The sequence below is a fragment of the Blennius ocellaris genome (assembly GCF_963422515.1).
Source record: "Blennius ocellaris genome assembly, chromosome: 6".
Taxonomy (NCBI): Eukaryota; Metazoa; Chordata; class Actinopteri; order Blenniiformes; family Blenniidae; genus Blennius; species Blennius ocellaris.
Window position 1 is genome coordinate 10,427,920 of NC_137655.1, and position 22,134 is coordinate 10,450,053.

A 22,134-nucleotide genomic window follows, 5' to 3' on the forward strand; every position below is an offset into this window, starting at 1 on the left:
GTGTGTGTGCGTGTGTGTGTGTGTGTGTGTGTGTGTGTGTGTGTGTGTGTGTGTGTGTGTGTGTGTGTGTGTGTGTGTGTGTGTGTGTGTGTGTGTGTGTGTGTGTGTGTGTGTGTGTGTGTGTGACTGTTTGTATGATCCCACCTGTCCTACTCTTCTCTGTCTAGATTGTATTTTGTCTACACCTGCCCATGTCAGTACTAATCCCTCCCACAAGCTTTGACAGACATATCTTCGATAAGACATGACACCTGATCCGTTTCATCTGCCTAACACACACACACACACACACACACACACACACACACACACACACACACACACACACACACACACACACACACACGCACACACACACGCACGCACACACACACACAGGATTTATTGTTTATTTGTGGAAATTAGTCAATATAGATTGGCAATATCACCAGGTAATAAAATTGCTTGTTATGATCAAAATGAATTGCTTTTTTTCAGTGATGTTTCATTTCTTATGGGAAATGTAAGCATTTTCTTGCAGGTAGTCAAAAACACATCAACACTACCTAACGAACAAATGTTGGGGGGAGCAATGATGCAGTTAACATGTTCCTGTAATGCCACAACTGTGACTGTAATGATATTCATAACAGTTACAATCGTTGAAGTCTCCATTAGGTACCTAGGGATTGAATTTGTTCTATGTGAATATCATTATAAAGCTGCTGTCTCTCTGCTGAAGCATTTGTCTTAGCTGTTACAATTTCACTGAACTCTATTTTAATGCTGGTGTTTCTTTTGCCCATTACATATTTCTCTCAAGATTTCTCCAAATAATTGGTATAGCTTCCGCTGAATGGATGAAACCCTATTGCAGTAAGCTGACCCACGCATGTTCACAGTTACACCACAATAACAAATAACTATAGTTTACAGTAACTCAGGCAATCAGGTGCAATCAATTCCTCATTTTCAAAGACACACAATTCTGCCAACCACAACTTTGATGTGCAGACCTACTACTTGCATGTTGCAGGATCTGCGTGCCTGTGCAACACACCACAAGCATTTGCAGGACGGTAACACTCAAAGTAATTCGCAGCACTACAGTGTTTGTTTCCCATCAGTGCTGTGGGTGCTTTCCACTCACTCCCACAGGCCTGGCAGACTCTCAGCGGGTTGATGGGAGAATTCTGTCACTAAAGCAAATATTACTCAGAGGTCCTAGAAACCTTTACTCCCCCTCCCCTCAGTCAGTCTGCCTGATATGTCGCTCCACAGTTTCACTAGAAGTAATTAAATGTTAGGATGAAGTGGCGAAGATGTCTGCTGACAGGACATATCAGCACTGAGCCCTCCCTTCTTGATAAATACTTCCACTCCACTCACAGACAGGGGGCTGATTTGGAGTTAGCTGAGTGTGAGTGCCCCCAAGTGTTCGAAATGGCCACAGCGTGTTGTAGACGGCATCCCTCTTTAAGGAGATACAAAGTTTTAAAACCTTCTCAAATAGCCAAAAAAAATGTTTTGTGTCTTAACTGTAACTCAGATATTCTTCTTTCCATCCAGATGCCAAACACTTGCACTTGAGTCTTACTGGTAACTCTAATCCATGGTTGCCATCATGAAAATGCCATGCTATATCCTGGGGGTCAGTAAATTATATATTTTGCTGCCCACAGAATGAAAGTTTTCTATAGTTGAGAATTCATTAATTTATTGCTTTAAATGCTATACCAAGTGAAAGAATGGGGATTACATGAGCAGCTGTAGTTGTACTTAAACGCCTCCAGGGGGCAGACTTACCTCAAAGAATGAGCAAGACGATTGGCCGTCTCTTCAAACATCTTATTACATTACTGAAAATATGCACACGGCAGCTGATTTTTTTCTCACCATATCTTCTCATTTTTATTTCAACTTAATCAGCAAAACGTTTGAATAAAGCAGAGGTCTGTGGATTTTACCATTTTGATATTGCTGTGTTATGCAGTATGTGTCTTACATTTCATACATGAGGAGTGGAAAGTATAGTGCAGTACATGGATGGAATAAAGAAAGGACTGCAATTGAAGTATTTCAAAATGGGCAAGATGAACCAACTGTTTCTACCATGCTTATTACCCAAATCCCTGCTATTGTATGAGACTTAACTCTGCTAAAAATACAGCAATTAAAAGTATTATCTTTTTATATTCAGAAGCACCGGATGTACTGTCTGTGCTGATGATTTACACATCAGATGTCCCTCTTTTTGAATGAAATGAATAATCTGAGTGAACATCTGGAATAACAAAAAACAGTCCGACATTAGTGGATTTTCATCTTTTTTCACTCTTTTGTATGTTGCACCATTGCAGATGGTAGATAGTTGCAGATGGTACCTAGTAGTTATACAAAGACTAGTTGTATATGAGTATTAATTTACATTTTATTTCACTTTGATATATTTTCCTAATCTTTATTCTTTCTTAGTGATTTGTATGCTGTTGTTGCTTGGATGTGTCAACCTCCCTAAGGCAATATTGTGGACCAAAATATTTGCTTTTTCCTCTCATTTTCACTTTTTAGTTTTTTATTTCACACATCTTGGTCTAATACATCCTTGAAGTCCCTGGTTGGAGTCTTTCTGCACCATGTTTGCCCAGTATGTGGATTTTCTGTGGCTACTTCCTCCTACAGTAGAAAAATATGTATTTAAGTTTAATTGGTGTGAATAAATTGACCCTGGGTGTGATTGTGAGTGTATGTCTCTGTCTGTCTGTGTTTGCCCTGTGATGGACTGATGACCTGTCCATGGTGTAGCTAAACATTCTTACTTGTCATCAAGGGATATCCTCCAGCACGCTGTGGCCCTCCGGTTTGTAAAGTGATATAAAAAATGGAAATCCCTTAATGCAAGTCTCACTCTCCTTATGCAGTTTCAACAGTTTTAAAATTGTGATTAAACATTTGAGGACATTATCCCACCTCTGCAACATTTTTTTATTATCATTAAACATTTCTGCCTTTGTTACTGTGTTAAATACTGGCCAGCTACATAGTGGTCTACCTCACAATCATTGTATCACCACACAGATAGTCTATTCACCTGCTTTTTGCATCGTATTGCGTTCTTTCATAAATCTCAGAACCCAGGCTGTAAACTTCACTAACATGTTAAAGGTTTTGCGTTTGAATTATTTGAGACACTGGTGATGTAACTAAAGTGCCTTGAAGTACCAAAAAAGACACACGCACACACAAAAGAGATGTCAGATGTTTTTCCCCTTTAAATCTCCATCATGGTGTATAACTCATCCTGAAAAGCTTAAGGCCTCATGTCCATTACATTGAGGCGACTTTATTTCCTGCTGCATTTTGTTTGATTTATGATGAAAGCATTTCTTTTGATGGGGATCTGATTTACGATGTGTTGGATCAAACGCTGCGGTGATCAAAAGCCTTTATGTGAATCGTTAGTACTTTAGAGTTTCAGGATATTGCAGTCTTTCATCTCAATTTGCCAAGTTTGGCTGAGATTACTCTCTGACCTATTCATATCCCCCTTAACTGCTTTGTCAGGCAGTTTAAACAGGAATAGCAGATATCAGACCATCATCACCATGGCCTCAACTACCAATAGTGATTATCTTTAATACACAGCTGTTTGGTGCTAAACAGCTGTATGCAGGCTGAAATGGTAATAATATTAAGAACCAGTTGTGTGTTTTATGCTTATGCCAGGATAAAGTAACAAACAATTTTGGGATGATTTTAAGCAGTGCTTGCACAAATGCTCTGCACAGATATCTTTCGAACAGCTCCTCCGGGAACATTCTTGTATGAATTATTGATGGAAGAATAGATATTTGAGTCATTTAAATTATTTTGAAACAAGTTAAAAAATGCTGTAAAGTAGCCACTTTTTTTTACTCTACAACCTTCATACCTTATGGTTTGGAGGCACATGCAGTGTGTGTTACAGGTGCAGCTGGTCAAACAAGTGCCCATGAAACAGAATATGTATTAAAAATCTTCTATGTAATAGTAATAATACCGTAAAGGAAAACAATAATGAAGCTTTTGCAAATGGACAGATGAATGTCCAAATCACCACCTCATTTAGTGAGATGGTTTTATCAAAATGCTAAAACAGCTCATGCAAAATGATATAGGAATTAATGTATCTATATTTAATTTTAGAACTACTACAACATTTTTTCTACGGATTAGATTATATCAATCTCGATGATTACATGTCACTAAGTCTTTGAATATATCAAGTCATTTTTGATTTGGTAAAAATCAACACATCCTGTGAGGTCTTTGCGAAAATCTGCATGGATCATTAATTTACACAATTTACTTAATTTCTGAGCCAGTCAGAAGAACACACAAAAATAGGATTGGGCATTCATATTGTGATACATGTACACAGCACAGATATCATGTATAGACGTATTCAACTTGGCCCAATACATTGCATATAACATGCCCACAATAAGATCATAAAAAAATATTGAAATGAAATTTACTCTTTAAAAATTACATTGCTTACCCTGAATGGTTGATGTAGGTTGGGGGGGTATTATTTTCCTCTGTATTGTTATTTTATGTGTGTTGTTGTTGTTGTTGTTGTTGTTGTTGTTGTTGTTGTTGTTGTTGTTGTTGTTGTTGTTGTTGTTGTTGTTGTTGTGTGAATTAGTTTGGATGGCAAACAGTGATCTTTACATTTGATCAATGTATGTCTTATCCATAATAGAACATAAAAACAACATTAAATGATTACAGGAAATGTTGTGCTATGAGCATATCATTTCTGGATGTGATAACAGCAATACATCAACAAAAAGGAGGAGGAATGTTGTCCCATTTTGTTTACATTTTCTTTTTTAGATACATTAAATGTTACATGTTGATGATGAAAATAAAAAATATAAATGAATGGGGTGAAGATGAGTCAGTTTAGAATGATATTATTGTGAAGCCACAATGTTGACATTTATGGTTTAGCATCATCTTTCTGAAATGTGAGAGATCTTTAATGAAACAGATGAAGTCTGAATCAGTGCAAATGTTGATGATGTAGCCCAATCCTCCAAATGATGTTCAGTGACTTTCTACATTTGTGGGGTTAATGCTTCCTGAACTTGATTTCTTTAGATTACCTGAAATATTGCTGTGTATATGACGTGGTGGAACCTTTAAAGGTCTTTAAACGTTTCAGAATTTGTCAATTTATTTTCTTAGTCATTTAATCCCTCAGTTGTTGATTGACCTAATGTGTCTTTGGATTCCAGTTGTTGTTTCTTTCAATTAATGGTACTCGCATAATTATAAGGGCTTTGTTTTAACCCTTTCTCCACATTTGATATCAAATCTATGTTCCATTGTGCAAAAAAAAAAAAAGGAACTGTAAATTGTTGCATTCTAGTTGATTTCTTTCGTTTATTTGAAAGACTCAATGTATACTTGAGCATGCAAAACTGCAGCAGAATAGATTGCAGCAGAGTGTGCTTGTAAAGAAAGCTAGACCCAACTGTGTTATCGTACCAAAGCAGAGTACATGGGTTGGAGCAGTTTGTAGGTCCAGACATCCAATTGTATTTTCAGTGTGTCTGGTCAGTGTCAGCTGAATGTAAAAACAGCACTTTAGTTAACTCCACTGTAGTCTGGCCACTGATGCTCGAACAATGAATAAGTTGACAACAACAATTAGGAGTGAATGCAGGCTTTAAGGTGACACAAACCTTTACTTAGAAGTGTTTATTTGGCGGGGCGGGGAGTGTTGGAGGTGGGGGTGGAGTAACAAGATTAGACATAAATGGTCTGACTTATAAATAGCACTGACTTTCTAAAGTACCCAGGCAAGGTGTAAAGAATAGCAGATCACCAAGACCAGTTCGTGTGGATTGCGATGAATGGCACCTTGGACCTAAAAACAACACCCCAGGCGATTGGATCATGGATTGTCTTTCTCATTGGCTGGCAGAGCTGTCAGTCAGACGCAACACTTTGCTGGTTCGTTCAAACTTGGGATTTACGCATAGCGACTAATCTGCGTTGAGGTTTGAGCCACATCGAATTGTGTCGCAGCGTCCCCGTGCCGCTCCGTGTGCTGACAGAGGGAGCATTTGTTGGATTTACAGTCCATCTTCAACCGGGGTAAAACAAACAACAACAACAAAACAGATCTACTTTTCTTCTCTTCCGTCGGGGAACGATTAGACGGGCAAAAATCAACGTGTAGATGGAGCTTCAATTATTGTCGTGACTGTTGTTGACCGCCTCTCACTCTGCAGAAGACTGTGCGTTGAAGTTGCAGCAGCATCCGCAGCGCCGCAGCTCTCCTCTTCTGTGCAGACATGGGAACCGTCCTCTCCATATCCCCCGCCACCAAGAAGGCGTCGATCATGGACGCCGAGGTGGCGGGAGATGCGCTGAAAAACGACAAGAGTCTGAAGCGGCACTCGATGTTTGTGTCTCTGTCCTGGAAGAAGCTGGTGTCCAATTCGGCCAAGAAAAGCGCAAAGAAAGTGACCCCGAACCCGCTGCCCACTCGGGAGCTCCCGTCCAGCCAGGTGGCTCAGCTCAACAGCGAAAACGCCAGGAAGACGCACCAAACGGAGGAGAAGAAACCCAAAGCCCCCATCCCGGTACCGGTGCCCACGGTTCCCACGCAGAGCGGAGACAGCGTCATCCAGAACGGGAGGCTGTCGTCGGTCCAGAAGCAGCCCAGCAGCCTGTCTCTGGTGTCCCCTCGGCGGATAGTCATCCAGGCGTCCACCGGGGAGCTTCTGCGCTGCTTGGGGGACTTCATGTGCCGCAGGTGTTTCAAACTGAAAGAGTTAAACAGCGGGGAGGTCATCCTCTGGTTCCGCAACATTGATCGGACGCTTTTGCTCCAGGGCTGGCAGGACCAGGGCTTCATCACGCCGGCCAACGTGGTGTTCGTGTACCTGCTTTGCCAAGACGCGATCGTGGACAGCGTGGACAGCGCGTCCGATCTGCAGGGCACCTTTCAGACTTGCCTCTACCTCGCCTACTCCTACATGGGCAATGAGATCTCTTACCCGCTCAAGCCGTTCATGATCGAAGCCAACAAGGACGTGTTCTGGGAGACGTCGCTGCGTATCATCAACAGGATGAGTGCCAAAATGCTCCAGCTGAATGCGGACCCGCACTTTTTCACCGAGGTCTTCCAGGACCTCAAAAACCAGCGCGAAGTCAGCGAGTCCAACCTGGACCGCTAACACCGATACCAACAAAAAAAAACATTGATGAATGTAAATCACGGACATGTGGTCTGGAGTGAAAACCCTTTTATTGAAGGCTTGGGCTGAATATATCGCTCGTGATGTTACAACAAACTTAAACAATGGTGTTTAGGCAACAGTGTAGGAGATTTCATGCATGCATGTCAACGGTATAAGTGTTCCCGTTTTGTGTCGTCCCTTGGATGACGCAAGAGTTACCTTCACGGTACAAATCACATTCTTAAGTGAGACTTAAATCCCACTTTCATTCACGATTAGCCTACATTCCCAGGAAGTGGATGGACGTGGTGTTGAGGACTAGAATAGATCCGTGCGTCTGGGCGCGAGAGGCGGAGCTGTCCAAGGTTCTGACCTGTGCAGCCATTTCTCATCCACTCCCCCGCTAATGCAGACACTGTTTTTCCCACAACAGTGCCAAACACGGCTTAGAAGGAAAACTCTTCCAGCACATTAAAGCCTAACTCTTTAAGTGCAGGTAGTGTGTACTTTTTATATATCTCAACCTTAGCTAATCTATTGAGCTTGGTACAAATGCCATGGACACTACAATAACTATAGATATATTTCATTTGGCGCAGAAGGTGCAAAAGCTACAGTTTCCTTGTGGATTGGTTAAGAAAAAAAAGTTCCATCTTTCATGAAAACACTACATTGTATGCATAGATATGTCGATAGTTATTAATGCAGTTTCTCTTCAAAAACTCTCACATACTTGTGTGATTCTCCAGTGATGTACCTGTAACAAGGCAGTTGGTTCAAGCTAAATATGAGGGTGAAAGGGGAAGAATCTAATAAAGGGAGTATTTAATCCCAGAGAATGTGATGAATTGCACTAAAAAGGCCTATAGATGTTCATACAGCCAGATTATCAACCCAAGGCCTCTATGTATTGTTATTTTCTCGGCCATTGTGATGTAGTGCTCTGCAGCACATTGTAGAGGTCAATGAGAGACTCAGTGGAATGTACAGCTTTTCCAAGAGATTTTGTTTGTAAATCTCATCTGTGCCAACTAAGAAATGGCCTGAAGTATTATGGTTTACATGTAAATATTCCACATGTAAAATTTGCTCTTTAATATATTTTCTTCTGCCTGTTTCAAAGGTAGCTGTATGTTGTATAATAAATAGTTAGAGCACTAAAAAACTAAGTAGGGCTTAATGGGCAAACTTAGTTTTCACACTGTTCTGTAAATGTTCTGTGGGTCTTGGATTTTCAGCCTTGGCTCACTTTCTGTTCAGTCCATTCAGGATCCTTCAAAATATGAATATGTATTGTACAGTATCTCATCATGAAACAACAGAAGACTATCATTTGCACATTTGAGATTGCAGTTTTATAAGCTAAAGGTGATCTGATTTCAATATTTGAAACCAAAATTTACAAGGGAAATGTGACTTTTCAGTACGACGGTCCTTCTGAGTGGTCATTGTGATGTGGTGTTGTGAATCCATTGCTTGGAAATTGAATTTTAATGCTGCTATTTTGCACAGCTGTGAACAAACCCTCGATGTTTTGCACAGTGGTATGACATAATGGTGTTTACCATGAGGTTTGCAGTTACTGTTACAGTTCTTGCTGTAGGACGATCATATGTGAATCAAATATTTTGTAAAGGTCATGTTTCCTATACATCATCAGTGGAAAGTGATATTTAGGTGTGTGTTTGTCCTCTGTGGTGTTGCACCACAGTTGCATTCACTCTCTCTTTACATGTTAATAAAAAGTCCAACTAGTAATTGTTTATGAAAACTGTAATTGAATAAATTTAACTTACGTAGGATTCTTTGTCTTTGTCATTGCTTCATTCATGTGACATTTTCCTCTCATGTTTATCTGTGTGTGCCGTGCACATACGCCTTTTAACCGATCCCTATACAAACCTTGATGTTTGTTGTAGCATTAATTAATTCAGATACTCTTATCCACACACACACACACACCGCTAATCCTTGATTCGCAAGGAACCCTTGAGACATGATTATGCAATAGCAATAAGTCCATGACGAATATGCTTACTGGGATGTGTTGGAGATGTTACCGTAGGTTGCTATGAGACTGAAAGTCATTTGGTTGCCATGAAACAAGAGTTCTTCCCACGAATGCATCCGAGTTTGTCCAGAAAAGATTTCAGAACTATGGTACAGCTGCTTTAACTTGTCATTGTTTCATACAGCCGGAGCAGCCACGCTTGCTGACACATAAAAGAGATATTTTGGGGACCCCGTCTGTGTGTCCTGGATATTCCAAATGAGGCCACATGCTGAAATGGGAACACAACCAAATAGAAAGTAAATTTTAAAACCTCCTTAAGGAGTTAGTTTTGCACTGACTGACTTGAGGTTTCACAGCTATATTCACATTAATATTGCATGTTGGAGTTCCATGAATTATGTCAGATTGTGACACTTTAAAGATTTCATAAGGTTTCAATGAGGGGGTCCGCTGATCCTTTTCCAAATGACAGAATGGAGTCGAAATGATAAGGATTTCCTCTTGGATTTATGAATAAGCCACGTGGGCCGCAGGGTTCCTCCATGTGATTGGTTAGAATCTGCTGCAGTCTCAAAACTGCCTGTGACTCTCTCTCCTTTCTCGCTCTCTTTTTATCTCCCTCTCTTCGCCTCTTTTAGAGGGGCATATAGCATCTATTTATGGAACAGAAATTAAGAAAGGCAGGGAGAAAATGAGAAAAGACATCATGACAGAACAGGAGCAGGAGTGAAATGGTTTGAAGGCTAGGTGCAGACCAAGTGAAAAGAGATTCATTGGGGAGGGGATGGAGCTTCCTCCATCCCCTCCCCAATGAATCTCACACAGTGATAAGGAGATTAGAATCAGACAGGTTTCCATTTCATTCATTTACTTTCTTCTGTTAAGCTCTCTGGCTAATTAAAGGAAATAACCACTCACCTTTTATTCAATAGATTTTTCAATCAAAACAAGCACTTATGAAGTCAAAAATGTGTAGGAATTATCGCCAAACATAATTAAACAGGCAGGTCTTTTGTGGCAAAAACTATAGTATGTACAAAACACCAGGCTAATGAGTAACATGCAGCTATATGCTGAAAAATGTCTCTTGTGTGACAACCACATAGTTGAATCTTTCACAACTAGTGAGGCATTGCCTTTTGAAATCCAACTGTTCAGTACATCATTGAAAAGCAACATATTACAATCGACAAAAGCATACTTTTATAAATTGCTTAGTTTTCCAAAGTGTTGACAGGTTGACATGGCAGAGTTCTGCTGCAGAGTTATATAACAGTCTCCCAGTGCTGTGTTGCAAGCCTTTTATTGTTGTTGTTGTTGTTAAGATTCAGCACAGCATATCTGTCTGCTTGTCTGCGTTCTGCGTTCTTCTCCAATGTGTCTCTGTAGTAACGGGAAGGTAAGTGAATGAGAGCCCGGCACTGCACAGCACATACACACCGCAGTAATCAATAAAAGACATGCACACAGTGGGTATGGGTGGATGTCTGTTGGTGCAGACATGTCTATGACTCCTCCGTATGCAGCCACTCAGCTACCTCTGCTGTGGTTCTGCCTTGTACTTCACTACGCTTGGCTTGTCTTCAGACTTCAGACTTCAGTTCATCTCAATGGACTAGGAGGGTCTTAATCTTGATATTTGCAAGCTGATCTAAAACAAGTTGAATATCTCCTTCTGTTCCCAGTGTTGAAGCTAGTGATTAATGAACATAACATACTTCTTTTACATTTCATTTTTAAAATATCTATTCCACTATACCTGCATGATGCAGTATATTTGTTTTGACCCATTAGATAAATGGAGTCACTTAGATTCACCTTCTACTAGGAGGAGGAAAGCCAAGATGAAAAGTAAGCATTTGTGAAAATAGACAAACTGGGAAATTCACTGAACACACTCATAGCTCATGGTAGAATTGTATTGTATATAGTCAACAAATTATTTTATGGGGTATTGCTTTACAGTACAAATCAATTGTAGCACTCCATACATAGATTTAAAAAAGAAATGTTACTAACTAATGACTTGGGCCAATGACCTTCAGATAACCTTTTCAGATAGGGTTCAGTTCTTCCCCTGTCAGATCCTTTCATCAGTATCATCAGGAGTGTATTAATTTCCATTGCATACTTGGAAGACACTGAACTGTTAACCTGACATATTCTAAACCTGATCGATTGATCTGTAATCGTATGCGTTTGAATTTACACATATTCAAGGTTTTTGTGAACGCACCTCTGAAACTAGGATTAACTGGGATTTCACTTTAAACTTATTAATTGATCTCCAATACTGGTTTTATTCACCAATGTAAAATTACCAGAGCTGTAAATGACCAAGCGTTACAAAGCTGACTGTACTGTACTATCCAACCAATCTTGTCACATGGCCGACCGCGCTGTCAGCTTCACTCCTCACTTCTCATTTTTATATGTGAAGTTAAGATCCTCTACCTTTGAGCAGTATTGTCAATTTTGTGTTATAAAGTGACTTGTGTGAAGGATTTCCTACTTTGATATGGTGGAAGTGAAGTGTTTTCAAATGAATATACTCAAACGGACCTAAATAACATGTGTGCCTGCCACCATTAGACTTCAAACTAACTGAACTTACTGAGTGACTCAGACATCAGACTGAATCACATCGAGCTGACACCTCAGCTTTCTCACTCCAATTAACACAATGTTGTGCACACCATTCAGGCACCCTAAAGGTGTTGTGTCTCATAACCATAATCAATCCTGATGAACTGGTACAAAGCTGGTTCTACCATCTGGCTTTAAACCGTCCTACTGCACCCTGCCTTTTTCCCTTCCCTGAGATTCTCCTCAATATTTCATTTGTGTCTCAGAAAATCAATGAACGTTATTAAGATTGTGTGTTTCTCCTGTGCTCATCTTCAGTCCCGATTACAAACTACCTTTGTGCGTGCTCCTAGCTATGGATCAAAAGGTTCCTGGTCCTGTCAACATGAAGCATGTTAGATTTGTTTGTTGTTTTACGTCCCTTTTTCTTCTTTGCTATCCAATGACTTGAATCTGTCAAGCAGATGGCCACCACCACAGAGACTGGTTATATTGGAGGTTTCCATCTGTTGAAAGGACACCATTCTTATGCTCTTTTTGGGCAACAGTGAAATGACAATCATGTATCTTTTGCTGTTAGGTCTTGACTTTAACATGTTTTGGGGTTGTGAGATGCAAAATAGAATTGTTAGTGCTTCTCAATACTTTCAATTAAAGGACCTGAATTAGACAAGAAATCATGACAATGGCAGACTCACAAGCCAGTAAACATAAACATCAAAAAAAGCCTCCCTTCTCCTGAATAGTAGTAAACACTTGTCTCTGTCCATGTGCATATGCAGTCCTTATCTTAATTACTGTTTTTTTCTCCTTCTCTCTTGAAATGGGATTCTCTCTGACCTGACAACTGTCATCTTCACCTGTGTGGAAAAAGGCCAAATACGGACCAATTGAGGCAACAGCCAATGAGGCTTATGTCTATTTTGCTGTCCTCTGCCTACATAACCACCAGGCTAATCTCTTTAACTAGATTACTCCAGCACTCAGTTGCAGTGAGAGGCCTTTGGTCTTCGTTACAATACAGGAGAGTGGCTGGACAAACAATGAAGCTTCACTGAAATTACTTCTGTTCTGGTTATTTTCTAGTGATTTGCTACATTTTCTATTACATAGCAGGAATTAATTTCATGTTTGAGACATTTGTTAGTTTTTAAGTGATTACATAAGATGTAATATTAATTCCTTCATTCATCACGCACCTGTAAAGTGTTCATTGTTATTTTCTCCTCTCTGCCGGTGAATCATCTCACACTGCATGAATCTGCATGATTATTCACCCATTTAGTTTTATGTAACAGCCAACCACCCAGACTCAGGTTTAGATATGTAGAGGTGCTCCAGTCCAGGGCCATTATCTAAATTGAGAAAATGAAATTCAAGTGAGCTTTTTGTGTGTGTCCTCTGCAGGAGCTGTTTCCCACCACTCGGGCATTTTCCTAGAATTAACGGATAACTATGTTGAAGTAGTAATTCTCAGTATTAATACAGATTCTGAATTTAGCCCCTTGTGTGTCCAGACATGTGGGTGACTGATAGAAAAGAGGTACGAAGAAGTGTCCAAGTTTCTCTCCCCAGCTTTCTCTCACTTCTGCTCTTTCTCTTTTCAGTACCCCTTTGAGTGTCTTTCACATCTCACATCACTTTCTGTCACCCTCTCTTTTCATTGTGAGTCTATTTCAGCACCCTGTAGGTGTGCTGTTCTAAATTAGATGAGCCTTCATTACCACTCTCTCTGGCGGGGAGAATGACTCACTGACTGCACCACTTCACATGAAGCAACACGAGGCTCACAGGCTGCCTCGCTGTGTCCCAATAAGGCAAAGCTGGGACAAAGAGACCTCTTTTTTTATGTGACTCATAGATATAAGCAGAACATTATGGTATCATGTAAATATATTGATATCATAACTGTACACAGTGTATTTTATTTTTTTATAACCAGTTTTGTGATTTTATCATCGTTTTTTTGTTTTTTTTTATTTTACAGATAATCGTGGTTAGAGTGTTGTAACACAAAAACGCAACCTTTCATGTAAACTGTTGTTGTGATATATTCCCTCAAACACAGAGACATTAACGTCAAAGAAAATTCAGGGTCACTGATTAATCGAAGAAGGAGGCATTTCATATAAGGATAGAAGCTGGAGTAGCAGGTGACTCCACCAAGGTACATGGAGAACATGCAAACTCAGCTGGAACAGCCAAAGGCAGAAATTGAACATATTGGTCTGAGGTGAGCAGCTATGGGAGTAACTGATTACAAACCACTCTATTAAAACACTATTACAATTTCCTTTTAAAATGTTGCTCGACAGGTTCATTCTAATTCATTTCTCATTTGTAAATTGAATACATAGTGCTTGCCATTGATGATACAGTTGATGATAAGTGTTAAAAAATAAGTCGTATTTGATGTTTATTTTGTAGTTTTACTTTTTGACAACAATAAGCCACATAACCATTGTCTTACTTCCAACCATGTCAGCCCACTATGACAACATGCTGAGGCAAATGCGTACAGGAAAATCACCATATATGGCTTGTTGATAAGTGTATATACCAATAGATGAGGTGTTATTTTGAAATGAATACATCTCAACAAGCATCCCAATCTAAATGGCACAGTAAAAAAAAAAAAAAAAAAAAAGCAAGTCCAAAATGAAGGCCTCTGAAGTGTCAGACTTGTGGATTTGATCAGTGACAGAACATCTTTCATTTCCTTCTTTATTACTCACACTGAAGTTTAATTTCAAATACATGTGCCGCCAAAGAACATACTGTACGAGTCATGAGATGTGTCTTGTATTATTCCTCCTCCTCCTCCTCCACCCCCCTCCTCCTCCTCCTCCTCCTTCACCTCCTTCGTGTGTTTTTCTTCTCGCTCACCAGTCTCCTGCATTCACACTGTTAATCCTGTGGCTTGCAGGAAAACACCCACCTAGCTGGTTATGCAAGAAGAGAGAGGATGAGGATCAGCAACAATAGGGCACAGCAGATAGATTAGTGGCGAAGGGGATGGCAGTGTGAAGACAGTGACGGTGGTGATGTTGTGGAAGTGATTCAGCCCCTGTGGAGTTTCCAGCACTCTGATAACAAGCTCGTATCCACAGAGGGTGAACACCACGGAGACACATCTTCCCACTGTGTGTGTGTGTGTGTGTGTGTGTGTGTGTGTGTGTGTGTGTGTGTGTGTGTATGCATGTGTGTTTGTCCTTGTAAAAGGGCCAAAGCAGAAAGAGACCCAGTTGTCAGTAGCGACCTGCTTCCCTATTGCTATTCAGGGCACACACACAAACACTCAAACACTGCTGTAGTGAATAACTGACCCTCTCTCAATACCCCCCCCCCCCCCCCCCCCCCCCCCCCCACACACACACACACACACCCTCCCCATCTCTCTTTTCTCAGTGTTTGCTCCATCCTCATGGATTAATGCTTGTCTCCACGAGCTTTACAAATTGATCATCTCATACAATACAAACCATTAAATCACCCTCCTGAGGTGAAGATCGAAAAAGACTGCTATTTATTTTCTCCCCCCTTGCATGTGAGCTGGGCTTTAAGCTGCTATCCTCTCTCTGTTGTCTGATGATACACAGTGCAGACACATTGGGATCTTTGTAGACTTACACGGACATACAACCAGATTTGGGGTTAAGCTGCTATTAGCAAACGCTTTTATATTCTGTATTGGACCAGCTCTCTTGTCACATAGTTATGTAAACTGTGTCTCAGACGTTGGAAGACCTTTGGCGCCACCACACGGTTGATATATAATATTGTTGCCCACCTCATTGTACTCGCGCTGGAGCAGTATGGACAGCAGTGACTCACTATTCCTTAGAGATAAGGCAAATAGCTCAAAATTGATGAAGTAATATTTATTATTGCTGCTTCTGCATTCTCTATTTCGCTACTGAAGGAACAAAGTAGCTTCCCACACCATGATGTGGTACAGCCTGTCTGATTGTTAGATTAATGCAACAACATTTTGCTGTAATATGCTGAATTTTTTTAAATAATATTACTAACTGTATTCTTAAAGCAAAATAAAATGGCAAACAGGTAAACGTGGGTTCTTGAAAAACAGCACAATGTTTACACAATAACCAAACGGCTTCTTTCTTCGAACACACCACTTTTACTCTCCAGAAGTGGAAAAAATATTTAATCTTCATTATAGTAATTAAGTAGATCTTTCATGTACCTGCACTTTACCTGAGTAGCCTATTAATTTCACTCACAAATATCTGTACTCTCTAATTCTAATATTCTTTAAACTCTCATTATTTTTAATCGGTTTTGGAGGATGTTTCGAAATCACAGGAAAAAGAGCACAGAAGACCGAAGATGCACAATTAGACAAATTAAGGAGCGATCAATACACATCAACAAAGATTTTAATGACAAGACTTCATGTTTCTATTTCAAAAAGTGAAACTCCTTTAAAAACAAACAAAAAGGTTTGCAATGTATAACATCACACTTTTTTACATGAAGTCTAACCAGGTTATTTCCTTTTTATTACATAGAATAGAATAGAATAGAATAGAATAGAATAGAATAGAATAGAATAGAATAGAATAGAATAGAATAGAATAGAATAGAATAGAATAGAATAGATTTCATTAATTCCGAAAAGATTTACTCTGAACCAAAACTATGATACTAGTTGAAAATTTTAATTAAGCAAGCAGATTACAATAGTTTTTATTGTGTGTGTGTGTGTGTGTGTGTGTGTGTGTGTGTGTGTGTGTGTGTGTGTGTGTGTGTGTGCGTGTGTGTGTGTGTGTGTGTGTGTTGAGGGTGGTTAAAAAACTATAGAACAATGAAGAATATGCTTTTACTCCATTAATGTTGAGCATGTACTTTCACCTTTGCCAAGTCCCGCTCTCTCTCTCTTCTCTCTCTCTCTCTCTCTCTGTCTCTTGGAATGATACCCATTCCCATATATTAATCAAAGCAAGCCCTACATTTGATTTCAAAAGTGCCATTCAGACTGATAATTGCTCTTCCCTGTTCTGTGAGGGACAACAAGATGCGTTACAATAATGTGTCTGTTGCTTCACGCACACACGTCCAGAAGACGCTCCATGTGTTATGAATATTTTTAACACTGTGATGAACCGCAGTAACACTGGCAATAAAATACAACGTAGAAGGACCCAAACATACTAACAAATATATCCTGCTAAAACAGCCTGATTTTATTGACTTGATTCATTTGTCATTGGTACAATTGTTTAATCACAGTAGGGTGCTGTGTAAATGAACACAATCTATTTCACTTTAAAATCACTGAATGGCAGCTAATTCTGCCTGCTTCTACTCTACAGTATTTACAGAGAGGTTGATGAATTCACAGTTTATTATGCAGCCTATTTCACACAAAATACAACTCTGTGCACTGCACGTTTTTCTCTATGATTATTGCATGTGGATCAGGTATGATGTCCAGTGTACATGATGCAATATGCTGGATAATGTGAGTAAACCAGGACTTAAAGTGACTGCACTGTACATATTAGTATTTTAGTAGTAGTAGTAGTAGTAGTAGTAGTAGTAGTAGTAATATTGGTATTATTATTAAATTCACTGCAAATCAAAAGCAATGAAATTATTATGCAGTTACACAATAAAACCACTAGATGGTAGTGGTGGTCCAATAATAATTTTCTTCTCACTTTTCTAAAATCCAATTTGCTGTACCTGCAGGACCAGAGACCGCAGCTGTTATGTTGCGTTCATGGATGACTGGGAAATTATATAATCTTGGCTTCTAAATGGGGGAAAATGCATCTCAAAACAATGAAAGTGGATTTTTTATGGGAGGCAGAATTGCTGACTGTCTGTCTTCATGTAAACACGTCCCGAATGGATTTTTTTCAAACGGGAAACTTCCCGAGCTCCCCTTGTGTTAACGTATCATTGAGAAACTGTTGCTTTTCACTTATTTACCTTTTATAAGGTTTTTTTTCTTTTTCTTTTTCTAGATTGACTAAAATCACCCATTTAAAATGTCCTTAAATTTGGCCTAAATTATGAAAATACATTTTTCATCTTTTTATTGCATAAATTTTTTTTTTTTTAAATTACAGTTCAAACTTGCAGGACAAATCATATATCAAATTAGATATCATGCTCAAACTTTCGGGAATTGTTCCTATTATTCTTTTGAATTTTTGTTTGTTGGTTTGTTTGTTTTTAATCTAATAGTTTAAGTATGCGTCGTAATTGCAATTTTTATCATTCTTATAATTTGATTAAAAAAAAATTCTGTATGTTTTATAATTTTACCCTAATTAAGAATCAATGTCTCGGAGCTCTTTGTCATTCCTTGTGCAGAGTTCAGAGTCAGTTGTAGTGGTTATTGATGTTGCTCAGGCTGTTGATATTGTTGACGCAGCTGATGTGGGACGGAGACACGGTGCCAAACGGCCCCGGCGGCTGCAGACTGTGGCTGTGGTACAGCGCCGCGGAGGGGGAACCGGGCCAGTAGGAGAAACCCGAGGGCCCCACGCCGGGAGCCACCAGGTTGAGTTTGGAGATCCCGGAGAAGGGGATCGGAGAGAAGTTCCCCTGGAACTTGTAGATGGCCTGCTCAGTGGTGGACGGCTGGCACACCTGCGCCAGGCCGTGGAAGTCGAACTTGTATGCGTACCTCTTCCCGTGCACTTTGGTCATGATGTTCTTGTCGTAATAGTAACGCAGCGCCCGGCTCAGCTTATCGTAGTTCATGTTGGGCTTGCTCTTGCGCTCTCCCCAGCGCCGGGCCACCTCGTCCGGGTCGATGAGCTTGAACTCCCCGTTGGTTCCCTCCCAGGCGATGCAGGACATGTTGGTACTGTCGGACAGGAGTTCCAACAGGAACTGCCACAGCTGGATCTGCCCGCTGCCTGCGGGTGGAGGCGCAAAACATCAACATTTAGCGCTTTAATCCAAAAGGAGCAACCCAAAGCGCAAAATCAGGGCAGACAATTCAGACATCTCATAAGAAAACCTCAGAATATGTGGGTGAATAATCATAATCTAAATAATGTCCATAGTCATTTAAAGTTCATCATTTAGATCAAATAGAACTTGTAACTTAAGTTGATATATATTCTATTAAAATATTATAATAAAAGATGGTTAACCTTATTAAAACCTGCATTATGGTATTGATTTATAAGTAGCCTTTTCACGCTTCAAAGCTTGCACATTTTTTTTATAACATCAATTAGCCTCTCATGTTATCCAGCTCATTATTATATTATTATCTTAATATATATCAAATCAAATAGGTCGATTGATTCAGAGGTTAAATTCAAAGTTGTGATATGTTTACAATGTAATTTGGGCTGTTTCTTTTAATTGAAATGTAAATAATGTAAATAATTTATTTTCATTTGCACGAGCTTGCACGATAATTTTTCCAGAATGAACCAAAGCTGAATCTATTATTGGATAGTTTAGAAGCTATTTTCTTCTTTTCATTTTTCTAATTTTTTTTCTTTTATGTGTGTGTTTTGATGTATTTTTCGAAAACATATCGTTCGAAATAAGATAACAATTATGCAGGTTTTTCTTTTTTAAATACTATAACCAAGTCCTGTGGCGCGTTGATATTCACTTCCAGGCAAATGTAATTCTTTTTAGATATTTTTTCCTTCCAAAAGTGATCCGTTTTGGTCTCTAAATGTGTCGGATTTTAATTGCTTTCATTAATTTATTTCTATTTTCTGTTAATGACTGCTGGATGTAAAATAATTGCGTTCGAAGATGAGCAAAGTCATTCAATCTTGAATCTCATTAAAAATAACTGTTATTTTATTACCTTAAAGAAGCACTATCTTCAAATAGAAACCCGGAAGTTAAAATCCTTTATTCCTATTATAATTCAAATAATATAGCAACTCATTGGCCATAGCACGAACCTTATTTTTTGTGAAATTTGCGTTACTTTTGTTTTTCTTAGAATAAATCTTCACTGGATGGTCATTTTTGAAAATACTTTACCATGAAATCGGCAGATATTATATTGTTTTTTGTTTTGTTAATTGTTTTGTTTCTATTTTAAACATTGTGAAATGCGATGTATCACAATATTTCTAGAATGCCAGTAATAATAATATAATTAATTAAGATTCTCTCTTACCCTTTTGCACGCCTGTATTTATTGGACCCCAAGATGTTCCTTTGCTGTCTTTCAACAGATTTTCTGTTGGATCTGAAATAAAAACAGAAATATGATTAACAATCCTGCGTAAAAATCCATCATACATATCGAAAGATGGGCAGTTGCATGTCTTTTATCTATTTTATATTGGCTGCCTTTCAAATTATCATTATAATCTTGATTTGCTGGGGTCAAACTAAATTGAAAATATTTTACTTGTTCAATGAAGTTTATATATAAAACATATAATTTAGCATGCGTCTCTCTTTATATTTCTATTTATCGGAGCTACAATTCATCATCTAGTCAAGAGGAGTTGCTGGAAAAGCCTCGAATTGTTGCTCTATTGATGATCAAACCGCCATTTCAAGTTGAAAAAAATTTTAAAACTCCGAAAATCTGAAACAAACGTGAAACAGATAAAAATCCTAATTGCATCCAGGTCCAGCAGGAGTCTAATGCGTGAAGCGTGTCGTCTTTGCGGTCTCCCCCTGCGAGAAGCCAGGAAACGCGTCCAGGAAAAAGGATTTCCGATTTCCGACAAAAGAGCAGACGGGCTTTCAGATTGAAAAGGCTGAACAATGCTGTGCCCTGGAAATGGAGCATCAACGTCCGCAGGAGTCCGACACCCAGCAGAAAAATTCAAAAATCAGATCATAATGGGTTATTTCTATCATTCTTTAACGGGGCAAAACGACGAACCTGAGAGATACATGTTGAACATGAGGTTTCCTCCGCAGTCCTGTCTCATTGTGTTCACTTGTTCAGAAAGGGTTGGATTTCATTTCGTTGGTGGCGGAGGAAAAGATTTTTATTAAACTTTATCTCATAACTGTGATCTGGAATAAATGCGGGTGGACAGATTGAAGTTTCCAGGCAACTGTCAGTGGCCCCCATCTCTGAGACAATATTCAGACAGCAATTTCCCCTGGTGCATTGCTTTAATTAAAAGAGCAATTTACCTCTGTCAGCCCGCCTGGTGCCCACAATAAAAAGAGGCCGATAGAAATTCGGCCCTTATCAATCCGCCATCACAGTTTAATAAAGTTTCCGCGTTAAGATCTGAGTTTCTATGGTGAATTGAAGTGTTTGACATGGAAACCAGTTCAGATCCTCCTCACTTTTCCGCCCCTTTACCTCTCGGCAAACAGCGAAGGCCTATTTCATGATGGAAAAAGAATATTTACCTTCACAAACACGCACCACTGCGCACGAGAAAACAAGAACATTTCATCCCCCCATGACCGTCTCTGTGTGGCTTTGAGGTTATATGGCCTCCATCTGAGGATAACGAGGTCGTAACGCTAAGTCCAAGGCTTCTGATGCACACTAACGTATCATGCTTTATTTTTCTTTTTTGGGGGGTGGGTTCAGCAGTACAGACGGTAGACCTCGGGAGGTTTCAGTGTGGTTTTGAAACATGCAGAGTTATTTGTGGTGTTGTGATCTATACCAAAATAAATTGAGGACTTTTCCACTATTGTGTTAATTATTGTGTCACATGTCCCTACATTTATACTTAAGTGCAAATATCTTATTGTTACTGTGCTATTTGCAAAGTGGGATTATACCACCACCACCACCCCCATTATTCCCGTGGGAATAGATGAATGACATGGAGAATGATTAAAGCTGCTTCATCTGCAAAGTTAACTAAACACATAAAATCGGTGTCAAACATAAGGACCAATGACCAAAAGGGTTCCACCAGAGGGTTTTAAGGAACACAATACTGAGAATAGAACAGCAGATGGCACAACTTCCAGTAATAAAGAAAAGAAATGAGACTCTGATGAAACAGAGGCTGCTGTTGCAGATGGGATTTCAGAATTTCCAAAGAAATGTTGTTGTTGTTCATATTAAGTTTTTTAAAAGGAATTATTGAAATGGCCGTGCCCTTATTTATAAAGTATATTGCGGACTGGGGTAACTCTGATCAACTAAGACAACAGCCCTGATATGAACTATGAACACTCATCTCAAATTGTATATTTATTTGGAATTCTGGATATTCTGCTTTTCCCAAATCAAAGATATGCTTGCCAACAGCAGTCCAGATGCTAATATGTTAATGGATGTCTGACGAGCACGTTTGTCACTGCAAGAGACAAACTTGAAACAGATAGAAAATATCATGGAATGTACTCAGTAAAGCTTTA

At 39.3% G+C, this 22,134-nt stretch overlaps 2 protein-coding genes across 2 annotated transcripts; one reads left to right on the forward strand and one right to left on the reverse strand.

Annotated features, from left to right (window-relative positions):
• Window positions 1-6,326: 6,326 nt before the first annotated feature.
• Window positions 6,327-7,214, forward strand: cdk5r2b (cyclin dependent kinase 5, regulatory subunit 2b (p39); the record flags this gene model as incomplete). The annotated part of the gene is made up of 1 exon (XM_080497744.1): window positions 6,327-7,214. One exon carries the CDS (start codon window positions 6,327-6,329, stop codon window positions 7,212-7,214), a length of 888 nt encoding a protein of 295 aa, XP_080353870.1.
• A 10,957-nt stretch (window positions 7,215-18,171) lies between these two features.
• fev (FEV transcription factor, ETS family member) lies at window positions 18,172-20,872 on the reverse strand (the record flags this gene model as incomplete). Its single annotated transcript, XM_080498658.1, is given in 4 exon segments — window positions 18,172-18,713; window positions 19,955-20,026; window positions 20,678-20,743; window positions 20,746-20,872. Coding segments are annotated over 4 exon segments (807 nt in total).
• Between the last annotated feature and the right edge of the window lie 1,262 nt (window positions 20,873-22,134).